General features: G+C 35.9%; 1 protein-coding gene across 7 annotated transcripts in view; it reads left to right on the plus strand.

Moving 5' to 3' along the window:
* fgfr3 (fibroblast growth factor receptor 3) overlaps nucleotides 1-6256 on the plus strand; it is a 269105-nt gene extending 262849 nt beyond the window's left edge. For all 7 annotated transcript variants that reach the window (XM_071382150.1, XM_071382149.1, XM_071382152.1 and 4 more), the window contains 2 exons: nucleotides 2108-2213; nucleotides 3792-6256. In XM_071382150.1, coding sequence (XP_071238251.1) covers nucleotides 2108-2213; nucleotides 3792-3998 — 313 coding nt within the window. In that variant the 3' untranslated portion in view covers nucleotides 3999-6256. The remainder of the gene's footprint in view (nucleotides 1-2107; nucleotides 2214-3791) is intronic.
* Nucleotides 6257-13276: the final 7020 nt, after the last annotated feature.

The raw sequence follows: 13276 nt of genomic DNA on the forward strand, positions 1-13276 counted from the left end.
ACTGTGTTGTATTGTAACTGTTGGTGTGGTCTGTATGGACTGTGTTGTATTGTAACTGTTGGTGTGGTCTGTATGTACTGTGTTGTATTGTATGGTGTGGTCTGTATGGACTGTGTTGTATTGTAGCTGTTGGTGTGGTCTGTATGGACTGTGTTGTATTGTAACTGTTGGTGTGGTCTGTATGGACTGAGTTGTATTGTATGGTGTGGTCTGTATGGACTGTGTTGTATTGTATGGTGTGGTCTGTATGGACTGTGTTGTATTGTAGCTGTTGGTGTGGTCTGTATGGACTGTGTTGTATTGTAGCTGTTGGTGTGGTCTGTATGGACTGTGTTGTATTGTAACTGTTGGTGTGGTCTGTATGGACTGAGTTGTATTGTATGGTGTGGTCTGTATGGACTGTGTTGTATTGTAACTGTTGGTGTGGTCTGTATGGACTGTGTTGTACTGTAACTGTTGGTGTGGTCTGTATGGACTGAGTTGTATTGTATGGTGTGGTCTGTATGGACTGTGTTGTATTGTAGCTGTTGGTGTGGTCTGTATGGACTGTGTTGTATTGTAGCTGTTGGTGTGGTCTGTATGGACTGTGTTGTATTGTAACTGTTGGTGTGGTCTGTATGGACTGTGTTGTATTGTATGGTGTGGTCTGTATGGACTGTGTTGTATTGTATGGTGTGGTCTGTATGGACTGTGTTGTATTGTAGCTGTTGGTGTGGTCTGTATGGACTGTGTTGTATTGTAACTGTTGGTGTGGTCTGTATGGACTGTGTTGTATTGTATGGTGTGGTCTGTATGGACTGTGTTGTATTCTATGGTGTGGTCTGTATGGACTGTGTTGTATTGTAACTGTTGGTGTGGTCTGTATGGACTGTGTTGTATTGTATGGTGTGGTCTGTATGGACTGTGTTGTATTGTATGGTGTGGTCTGTATGGACTGTGTTGTATTGTAGCTGTTGGTGTGGTCTGTATGTACTGTGTTGTATTGTAACTGTTGGTGTGGTCTGTATGGACTGTGTTGTATTGTAACTGTTGGTGTGGTCTGTATGGACTGTGTTGTATTGTATCTGTTGGTGTGGTCTGTATGGACTGTGTTGTATTGTATGGTGTGGTCTGTATGGACTGTGTTGTATTGTAACTGTTGGTGTGGTCTGTATGGACTGTGTTGTATTGTATGGTGTGGTCTGTATGGACTGTGTTGTATTGTATGGTGTGGTCTGTATGGACTGTGTTGTATTGTAACTGTTGGTGTGGTCTGTATGGACTGTGTTGTATTGTAGCTGTTGGTGTGGTCTGTATGGACTGTGTTGTATTGTATGGTGTGGTCTGTATGGACTGTGTTGTATTGTATGGTGTGGTCTGTATGGACTGTGTTGTATTGTATGGTGTGGTCTGTATGGACTGAGTCGTATTGTAGCTGTTGGTGTGGTCTGTATGGACTGTGTTGTATTGTAACTGTTGGTGTGGTCTGTATGGACTGAGTTGTATTGTAACTGTTGGTGTGGTCTGTATGGACTGAGTTGTATTGTAACTGTTGGTGTGGTCTGTATGGACTGAGTCGTATTGTAACTGTTGGTGTGGTCTGTATGGACTGAGTTGTATTGTAGCTGTTGGTGTGGTCTGTATGGACTGTGTTGTATTGTAACTGTTGGTGTGGTCTGTATGGACTGTGTTGTATTGTAGCTGTTGGTGTGGTCTGTATGGACTGTGTTGTATTGTAACTGTTGGTGTGGTCTGTATGGACTGTGTTGTATTGTAGCTGTTGGTGTGGTCTGTATGGACTGTGTTGTATTGTAACTGTTGGTGTGGTCTGTATGGACTGAGTTGTATTGTAGCTGTTGGTGTGGTCTGTATGGACTGTGTTGTATTGTAGCTGTTGGTGTGGTCTGTATGGACTGTGTTGTATTGTAGCTGTTGGTGTGGTCTGTATGGACTGTGTTGTATTGTAACTGTTGGTGTGGTCTGTATGGACTGTGTTGTATTGTAACTGTTGGTGTGGTCTGTATGGACTGTGTTGTATTGTATGGTGTAGTCTGTATGGACTGTGTTGTATTGTATGGTGTGGTCTGTATGGACTGAGTCGTATTGTAACTGTTGTGTGTCTCTGTAGATATATGATCATGAGGGAGTGCTGGCACGCTGTTCCATCTCAGAGGCCTACCTTCAGGCAGCTGGTGGAAGACCATGACAGGGTTCTATCCATGACCTCCATGGACGTAAGTCACAACTATTAACCCAATAACTATAACTGTCTAACCCTAACCCCAGATTACTAACCCCAGATTACTGTCTAACCCTAACCCCAGATTACTAACCCCAGATTACTAACCCTAGAATACTGTCTAACCCTAACCCCAGATTACTAACCCCAGATTACTAACCCCAGATTACTATCCCCAGATTACTGTCTAACCCTAACCCCAGATTACTAACCCCAGATTACTAACCCTAGAATACTGTCTAACCCTAACCCCAGATTACTAACCCCAGATTACTATCCCCAGATTACTGTCTAACCCTAACCCCAGATTACTAACCCCAGAATACTGTCTAACCCTAACCCCAGATTACTAACCCCAGAATACTGGCTAACCCTAACCCCAGATTACTAACCCCAGATTACTAACCCTAGAATACTGTCTAACCCTAACCCCAGATTACTAACCCCAGATTACTATCCCCAGATTACTGTCTAACCCTAACCCCAGATTACTAACCCCAGAATACTGTCTAACCCTAACCCCAGATTACTAACCCCAGAATACTGGCTAACCCTAACCCCAGATTACTAACCCCAGATTACTGTCTAACCCTAACCCCAGATTACTAACCCCAGATTACTATCCCCAGATTAATGTCTAACCCTAACCCCAGATTACTAACCCCAGATTACTATCCCCAGATGACTGCCTAACCCTAACCCCAGATTACTGTATAACCCTAACCTCAGATTACTAACCCCAGATTACTGTCTCCCTATAACCCCAGAATACTAACCTCAGATCACTTTCTAACCCTAATCCCAGATTACTAACCCCAGATTACTGTCTAACCCTAACCCCAGATTACTAACCCCAGATTACTAACCCCAGATTACTGTCTCCCTATAACCCCAGAATACTAACCTCAGATCACTTTCTAACCCTAATCCCAGATTACTAACACCATATTACTGTCTAACTGTAACCCCAGAATACTGACCAATCCCATATTACTGTCTAACTGTAATCTCAGATCACTTTCTAACCTTAACCCCAGATTAATAATCCCAGATTACTAACCCCAGAGTACTGTCTAACTGTAACCCCAAAATACTGACCAATCCCACATTTCTGTCTAACTGTAATCTCAGATCACTTTCTAACCATAACCCCAGATTACTAACCCCAGATTACTAACCCCAGGATTTTGAATTGGAATCAATTGTTTGGTACCCACAAGGATAGTTAAAGAAACGTGTGTACCAGGACCGGTCTGTTCTAACACTGTGTGTTGTGTTACAACAGGATTACCAGGACCTGTCTGTTCTAACACTGTGTGTTGTGTTACAACAGGATTACCAGGACCTGTCTGTTCTAACACTGTGTGTTGTGTTACAACAGGATTACCTGGACCTGTCTGTTCTAACACTGTGTGTTGTGTTACAACAGGATTACCTGGACCTGTCTGTTCTAACACTGTGTGTTGTGTTACAACAGGATTACCAGGACCTGTCTGTTCTAACACTGTGTGTTGTGTTACAACAGGATTACCTGGACCTGTCTGTTCTAACACTGTGTGTTGTGTTACAACAGGATTACCTGGACCTGTCTGTTCCGTTTGAGCAGTACTCTCCAACCTGCCAAGACTCCAGCAGCACCTGTTCCTCAGGAGATGACTCAGTGTTCTCCCACGACCCCCTCCCCACGAACCCCTCCCTGACCAACTCTGCCTCCCCACGACCCCCTTCTCACGACCCCCTCCCTGAACAACCCTGCCTCTCCAAAATGAGGGGGGAATAACCTAGTCAAACTGCTGCAGATTTACATGGCAATCAGGAAATAGATCTATAGGTGGGGCTGGATGGGGAGGGGGGGTTAACATCTAGAGGGGGTACAACGATCCCCTAAATACATCTGGGGAGGGGGACAATCGGGGGGGGGGGGACTCCCCCGAGACACCTCTCAGCGTCATACTTTGAGCCTCCTACAGATATGGGAAAGAGAACAGCGCATGCAGAACATCCTCAAACGGACACATGTTTTAAGAATCTTTGCATTGAAGGTTGGACAATTTTTTGCCACCAAAACCTATTTTTTTCCCTTTTTAAAATGAAAATGTATATTTTTTGTACATGGCCAGTCTTTAGTTATTGATCCGAAAGGTCAAACCATTCAGTGCCTACAGGAACTCTATCCCACAGGACTGGGAGGAGATTGAAACAAGGACATGGACACCATTAACCAGGGAGGCAGGGTATCTATAACGCCATTGGCCAGGGGGGCAGGGTATCTATAACGCCATTGGCCAGGGGGGCAGGGTATCTATAACGCCATTGGCCAGGGGGGCAGGGTATCTATAACGCCATTGGCCAGGGGGGCAGGGTATCTATAACGCCATTGGCCAGGGGGGCAGGGTATCTATAACGCCATTGGCCAGGGGGGCAGGGTATCTATAACGCCATTGGCCAGGGAGGCAGGGTATCTATAACGCCATTGGCCAGGGGGGCAGGGTATCTATAACGCCATTGGCCAGGGAGGCAGGGTATCTATAACGCCATTGGCCAGGGGGGCAGGGTATCTATAACGCCATTGGCCAGGGGAGCAGGGTATCTATAACGCCATTGGCCAGGGGGGCAGGGTATCTATAACGCCATTGGCCAGGGGGGCAGGGTATCTATAACGCCATTGGCCACGAAAGCAGGGAATCTATAACGCCATTGGCTAGGGAGGCAGGGTATCTATAACGTCATTGGCCAGGGAGGCTGGGTCTCTTTACCTCTCCTCAGTGGAGCACGGGAACTCGTTTTTGCAAATGTGCAGCATACCAGCAGAACCAGAATCAACAAAATGATGTGACTAGTTCTTCCAATAACAGTTAGTGCTTTACTCCAAGATCCCTCACCTCTGTTGAATCATCTCAACCATCACGCAACAGAAGTATTTAACAATGGGACTACAATACAACAATCTGAACCAGGACTGTAAGCACAGAAGTCTCTGCTGTTTGAAACTCTGATGGGAACCAAGCTGCAGTCAGACCCTTCAACAGGAGGGAAATATAGAACCAGTCTCTCTGATGGGAACCAAGCTGCAGTCAGACCCTTCAACAGGAGGGAAATATAGAACCAGTCTCTCTGATGGGAACCAAGCTGCAGTCAGACCCTTCAACAGGAGGGAAATATAGAACCAGTCTCTCTGATGGGAACCAAGCTGCAGTCAGACCCTTCAACAGGAGGGAAATATAGAACCAGTCTCTCTGATGGGAACCAAGCTGCAGTCAGACCCTTCAACAGGAGGGAAATATAGAACCAGTCTCTCTGATGGGAACCAAGCTGCAGTCAGACCCTTCAACAGGAGGGAAATATAGAACCAGTCTCTCTGATGGGAACCAAGCTGCAGTCAGACCCTTCAACAGGAGGGAAATATAGAACCAGTCTCTCTGATGGGAACCAAGCTGCAGTCAGACCCTTCAACAGGAGGGAAATATAGAACCAGTCTCTCTGATGGGAACCAAGCTGCAGTCAGACCCTTCAACAGGAGGGAAATATAATTGTTTTTTTTTCTATGTATCTTTAAAAAGTTTTAAATTGTAAATATATAAATGCAAATATGTATCATATTGCTGTCAACAGCCATGTACTTAAAATGAGATTTTTTTTCTTCTAAAATATTGTTTTAGAATCAAAGCATTGCAATCTAGAATACACTGTCATGATCATGTAATAATTTAAAGTGATACAAAAGGTTTATTTGAATTATCAACATGTGTATTTGTAAAGATATGTATAGACTTAACATGTAGTTCATAAGTTAGAACAATCTTGTTCAGGATTTAGTACTGTAGCAAATATGTTTTATTTATTTTTCTGTAACTTATTTTACAGCAGAACAACATTATTTTCACAACTGGCAGATTTTATTTCTCTTGTTTTTTCATCCATCTTGTTTTGTTTACAGTAAAAAAAAAAAAAAAATGTATGAAAGATTTACAGCAATTTTAATGAGCAGAGCAGGACAAGGAAACTGAGTTTGATTAAATGTAAAGGAGTGAAACATTATTGAGTCGTACCTTGGTTGCAAAGTTGACTTTTACCAAATCAAAGCACTGATTCACAGGACTCACCTGCGAAGGTTTCAGTAACATTTTAGCTAAATGTCAAATTTACTTTACTACTATTTATGTTTAAGTACGTTTTACAATATTATGTTTTACCATGCTAGTTTCCCATGCTACTGTAGTTCTATAAGTAATCCTCTTCATCCAAGATATTCTTCAATCTCTTATATTGTTCTAATTGTTATATACTGCTATATATAGAGAGGCTAATACTATAGAGAGGCTAATATTATAGAGGCTAATAATATAGAGAGGCTAATAATATAGAGAGGCTAATACTATAGAGAGGCTAATAATATAGAGAGGCTAATACTATAGAGATGCTAATAATATAGAGAGGATAATAATATAGAGAGGCTAATACTATAGAGAGGCTAATACTATAGAGAGGCTAATAATATAGAGGCTAATAATATAGGGTGCCTAATAATATAGAGAGGATAATAATATAGAGGGGATAATAATATAGGGTGCCTAATAATATAGGGTGCCTAATAATATAGAGAGGCTAATTCTATAGGGTGCCTCATAATATAGGGTGCCTAGTAATATAGAGAGGCTAATAATATATTTTAACATTATCTAGTGTTATTGAAACATCTGAAACAGTATATAGTGTTGATGAAACATTATCTAGTGTTACTAAAACATCTGAAACATTATCTAGTGTTACTAAACCCTCTGAAACATTATCTAGTGTTACTAAAACATCTGAAACATTATCTAGTGTTAGTGAAACAGTATCTAGTGTTACTGAAACATTATCTAGTGTTACTGAAACATTATCTAGTGTTTCTGAAACATTATCTAGTGTTACTGAAACATCTGAAACATTATCTAGTGTTACTGAAACATCTGAAACATTATCTAGTGTTATTGAAACATCTGAAACATTATCTAGTGTTATTGAAACATTATCTAGTGTTACTAAAAACATCTGAAACATTATCTAGTGTTTCTAAAACATCTGAAACATTATCTAGTGTTATTGAAACATTATCTAGTGTTACTGAAACATCTGAAACATTATCTAGTGTTACTAAAAACATCTGAAACATTATCTAGTGTTTCTAAAACATCTGAAACATTATCTAGTGTTATTGAAACATTATCTAGTGTTACTGAAACATCTGAAACATTATCTAGTGTTACTAAAAACATCTGAAACATTATCTAGTGTTTCTAAAACATCTGAAACATTATCTAGTGTTATTGAAACATTATCTAGTGTTACTAAAAACATCTGAAACATTATCTAGTGTTACAGAAACATTATCTAGGGTATCTGAAACATTATCTAGTGTTACTGAAACATCTGAAACATTATCTAGTGTTACTGAAACAGTATCTAGTGTTACTGAAACATTATCTAGTGTTACTGAAACATTATCTAGTGTTTATGAAACATTTTCTAGTGTTACTGAAACATCTGAAACATTATCTAGTGTTACTGAAACATCTGAAACATTATCTAGTGTTATTGAAACATTATCTAGGGTATCTGAAACATTATCTAGTGTTACTGAAACATCTGAAACATTATCTAGTGTTACTGAAACAGTATCTAGTGTTACTGAAACATTATCTAGTGTTACTGAAACATTATCTAGTGTTTCTGAAACATTTTCTAGTGTTACTGAAACATCTGAAACATTATCTAGTGTTACTGAAACATCTGAAACATTATCTAGTGTTATTGAAACATCTGAAACATTATCTAGTGTTACTAAAAACATCTGAAACATTATCTAGTGTTTCTAAAACATCTGAAACATTATCTAGAGTTTCTGAAACATTATCTAGTGTTACCGAAACATCTGAAACATTATCTAGTGTTATTGAAACATTATCTAGTGTTACTAAAAACATCTGAAACATTATCTAGTGTTACTGAAACATTATCTAGTGTTTCTGAAACATTTTCTAGTGTTACTGAAACATCTGAAACATTATCTAGTGTTTCTAAAACATCTGAAACATTATCTAGTGTTACAGAAACATTATCTAGGGTATCTGAAACATTATCTAGTGTTACCGAAACATCTGAAACATTATCTAGTGTTATTGAAACATTATCTAGTGTTACTAAAAACATCTGAAACATTATCTAGTGTTTCTAAAACATCTGAAACATTATCTAGTGTTACAGAAACATTATCTAGGGTATCTGAAACATTATCTAGTGTTACTGAAACATCTGAAACATTATCTAGTGTTACTGAAACAGTATCTAGTGTTACTGAAACATTATCTAGTCTTACTGAAACATTATCTAGTGTTTCTGAAACATTTTCTAGTGTTACTGAAACATCTGAAACATTATCTAGTGTTACTGAAACATCTGAAACATGATCTAGTGTTATTGAAACATCTGAAACATTATCTAGTGTTACTAAAAACATCTGAAACATTATCTAGTGTTTCTAAAACATCTGAAACATTATCTAGAGTTTCTGAAACATTATCTAGTGTTACCGAAACATCTGAAACATTATCTAGTGTTATTGAAACATTATCTAGTGTTACTAAAAACATCTGAAACATTATCTAGTGTTTCTAAAACATCTGAAACATTATCTAGTGTTACAGAAACATTATCTAGGGTATCTGAAACATTATCTAGTGTTACTGAAACATCTGAAACATTATCTAGTGTTACTCAAACATCTGAAACATTATCTAGTGTTATTGAACAATCTGAAACATTATCTAGTGTTTCTGAAACATTATCTAGTGTTACTGAAACATCTGAAACATTATCTAGTGTTACTGAAACATCTGAAACATTATCTAGTGTTACTGAAACATCTGAAACATTATCTAGTGTTATTGAAACATCTGAAACATTATCTAGTGTTACTGAAACATCTGAAACATTATCTAGTGTTATTGAAACATCTGAAACATGATCTGGTGTTACTCAAACATCTGAAACATTATCTAGTGTTACTAAAGCATCTGAAACATTATCTAGTGTTATTGAACAATCTGAAACATTATCTAGTGTATCTGAAACATCTGAAACATTATCTAGTGTTACTGAAACATTATCTATTTTATCTTAAACATTATCTAGTGTATCTGAAACATTATCTATTGTATCTTAAACATTATCTAGTGTATCTGAAACATTATCTAGTGTTTCTGAAACATCTGAAACAGTATCTAGTGTTATTGAAACATTATCTAGTGTATGTTAAACATTATCTAGTGTATCTTAAACATTATCTAGTGTATCTGAAACATTATCTAGTGTTTCTGAAACATTATCTAGTGTATCTTAAACATTATCTAGTGTATCTGAAACATTATATAGTGTTTCTGAAACATTATCTAGTGTTACTAAAATATTATCTAGTGTTACTGAAACATCTGAAACATTATCTAGTGTTACTGAAACATCTGAAACATTATCTGGTGTTACTCAAACATCTGAAACATTATCTAGTGTTACTAACACATCTGAAACATTATCTAGTGTTATTGAAACATTATCTAGTGTTACTGAAACATCTGAAACATTATCTAGTGTTATTGAAACATTATCTAGGGTATCTGAAACATTATCTAGTGTTACTGAAACATCTGAAACATTATCTAGTGTTACTGAAACAGTATCTAGTGTTACTGAAACATTATCTAGTGTTACTGAAACATTATCTAGTGTTTCTGAAACATTTTCTAGTGTTACTGAAACATCTGAAACATTATCTAGTGTTACTGAAACATCTGAAACATTATCTAGTGTTATTGAAACATCTGAAACATTATCTAGTGTTACTAAAAACATCTGAAACATTATCTAGTGTTTCTAAAACATCTGAAACATTATCTAGAGTTTCTGAAACATTATCTAGTGTTACCGAAACATCTGAAACATTATCTAGTGTTATTGAAACATTATCTAGTGTTACTAAAAACATCTGAAACATTATCTAGTGTTACTGAAACATTATCTAGTGTTTCTGAAACATTTTCTAGTGTTACTGAAACATCTGAAACATTATCTAGTGTTTCTAAAACATCTGAAACATTATCTAGTGTTACAGAAACATTATCTAGGGTATCTGAAACATTATCTAGTGTTACCGAAACATCTGAAACATTATCTAGTGTTATTGAAACATTATCTAGTGTTACTAAAAACATCTGAAACATTATCTAGTGTTTCTAAAACATCTGAAACATTATCTAGTGTTACAGAAACATTATCTAGGGTATCTGAAACATTATCTAGTGTTACTGAAACATCTGAAACATTATCTAGTGTTACTGAAACAGTATCTAGTGTTACTGAAACATTATCTAGTCTTACTGAAACATTATCTAGTGTTTCTGAAACATTTTCTAGTGTTACTGAAACATCTGAAACATTATCTAGTGTTACTGAAACATCTGAAACATTATCTAGTGTTATTGAAACATCTGAAACATTATCTAGTGTTACTAAAAACATCTGAAACATTATCTAGTGTTTCTAAAACATCTGAAACATTATCTAGAGTTTCTGAAACATTATCTAGTGTTACCGAAACATCTGAAACATTATCTAGTGTTATTGAAACATTATCTAGTGTTACTAAAAACATCTGAAACATTATCTAGTGTTTCTAAAACATCTGAAACATTATCTAGTGTTACAGAAACATTATCTAGGGTATCTGAAACATTATCTAGTGTTACTGAAACATCTGAAACATTATCTAGTGTTACTCAAACATCTGAAACATTATCTAGTGTTATTGAACAATCTGAAACATTATCTAGTGTTTCTGAAACATTATCTAGTGTTACTGAAACATCTGAAACATTATCTAGTGTTACTGAAACATCTGAAACATTATCTAGTGTTACTGAAACATCTGAAACATTATCTAGTGTTATTGAAACATCTGAAACATTATCTAGTGTTACTGAAACATCTGAAACATTATCTAGTGTTATTGAAACATCTGAAACATGATCTGGTGTTACTCAAACATCTGAAACATTATCTAGTGTTACTAAAGCATCTGAAACATTATCTAGTGTTATTGAACAATCTGAAACATTATCTAGTGTATCTGAAACATCTGAAACATTATCTAGTGTTACTGAAACATTATCTATTTTATCTTAAACATTATCTAGTGTATCTGAAACATTATCTATTGTATCTTAAACATTATCTAGTGTATCTGAAACATTATCTAGTGTTTCTGAAACATTATCTAGTGTTTCTGAAACATCTGAAACAGTATCTAGTGTTATTGAAACATTATCTAGTGTATGTTAAACATTATCTAGTGTATCTTAAACATTATCTAGTGTATCTGAAACATTATCTAGTGTTTCTGAAACATTATCTAGTGTATCTTAAACATTATCTAGTGTATCTGAAACATTATATAGTGTTTCTGAAACATGATCTAGTGTTACTAAAATATTATCTAGTGTTACTGAAACATCTGAAACATTATCTAGTGTTACTGAAACATCTGAAACATTATCTGGTGTTACTCAAACATCTGAAACATTATCTAGTGTTACTAACACATCTGAAACATTATCTAGTGTTATTGAAACATTATCTAGTGTTACTAAAAACATCTGAAACATTATCTAGTGTTTCTAAAACATCTGAAACATTATCTAGTGTTACAGAAACATTATCTAGGGTATCTGAAACATTATCTAGTGTTACTGAAACATCTGAAACATTATCTAGTGTTACTGAAACAGTATCTAGTGTTACTGAAACATTATCTAGTGTTACTGAAACATTATCTAGTGTTTCTGAAACATTTTCTAGTGTTACTGAAACATCTGAAACATTATCTAGTGTTACTGAAACATCTGAAACATGATCTAGTGTTATTGAAACATCTGAAACATTATCTAGTGTTACTAAAAACATCTGAAACATTATCTAGTGTTTCTAAAACATCTGAAACATTATCTAGAGTTTCTGAAACATTATCTAGTGTTACCGAAACATCTGAAACATTATCTAGTGTTATTGAAACATTATCTAGTGTTACTAAAAACATCTGAAACATTATCTAGTGTTTCTAAAACATCTGAAACATTATCTAGTGTTATTGAAACATCTGAAACATTATCTAGTGTTACTAAAAACATCTGAAACATTATCTAGTGTTTCTAAAACATCTGAAACATTATCTAGTGTTTCTGAAACATTATCTAGTGTTACCGAAACATCTGAAACATTATCTAGTGTTATTGAAACATTATCTAGTGTTACTAAAAACATCTGAAACATTATCTAGTGTTTCTAAAACATCTGAAACATTATCTAGTGTTACAGAAACATTATCTAGGGTATCTGAAACATTATCTAGTGTTACTGAAACATCTGAAACATTATCTAGTGTTACTGAAACAGTATCTAGTGTTACTGAAACATTATCTAGTGTTACTGAAACATTATCTAGTGTTTCTGAAACATTTTCTAGTGTTACTGAAACATCTGAAACATTATCTAGTGTTACTGAAACATCTGAAACATTATCTAGTGTTATTGAAACATCTGAAACATTATCTAGTGTTACTAAAAACATCTGAAACATTATCTAGTGTTTCTAAAACATCTGAAACATTATCTAGTGTTTCTGAAACATTATCTAGTGTTACCGAAACATCTGAAACATTATCTAGTGTTATTGAAACATTATCTAGTGTTACTAAAAACATCTGAAACATTATCTAGTGTTTCTAAAACATCTGAAACATTATCTAGTGTTTCTGAAACATTATCTAGTGTTACCGAAACATCTGAAACATTATCTAGTGTTATTGAAACATCTGAAACATTATCTAGTGTTACTAAAAACATCTGAAACATTATCTAGTGTTTCTAAAACATCTGAAACATTATCTAGTGTTTCTGAAACATTATCTAGTGTTACCGAAACATCTGAAACATTATCTAGTGTTACTCAAACATCTGAAACATTATCTA

This window comes from Salvelinus alpinus, chromosome 34, assembly GCF_045679555.1.
Source record: "Salvelinus alpinus chromosome 34, SLU_Salpinus.1, whole genome shotgun sequence".
NCBI classification, from domain to species: domain Eukaryota; kingdom Metazoa; phylum Chordata; class Actinopteri; order Salmoniformes; family Salmonidae; genus Salvelinus; species Salvelinus alpinus.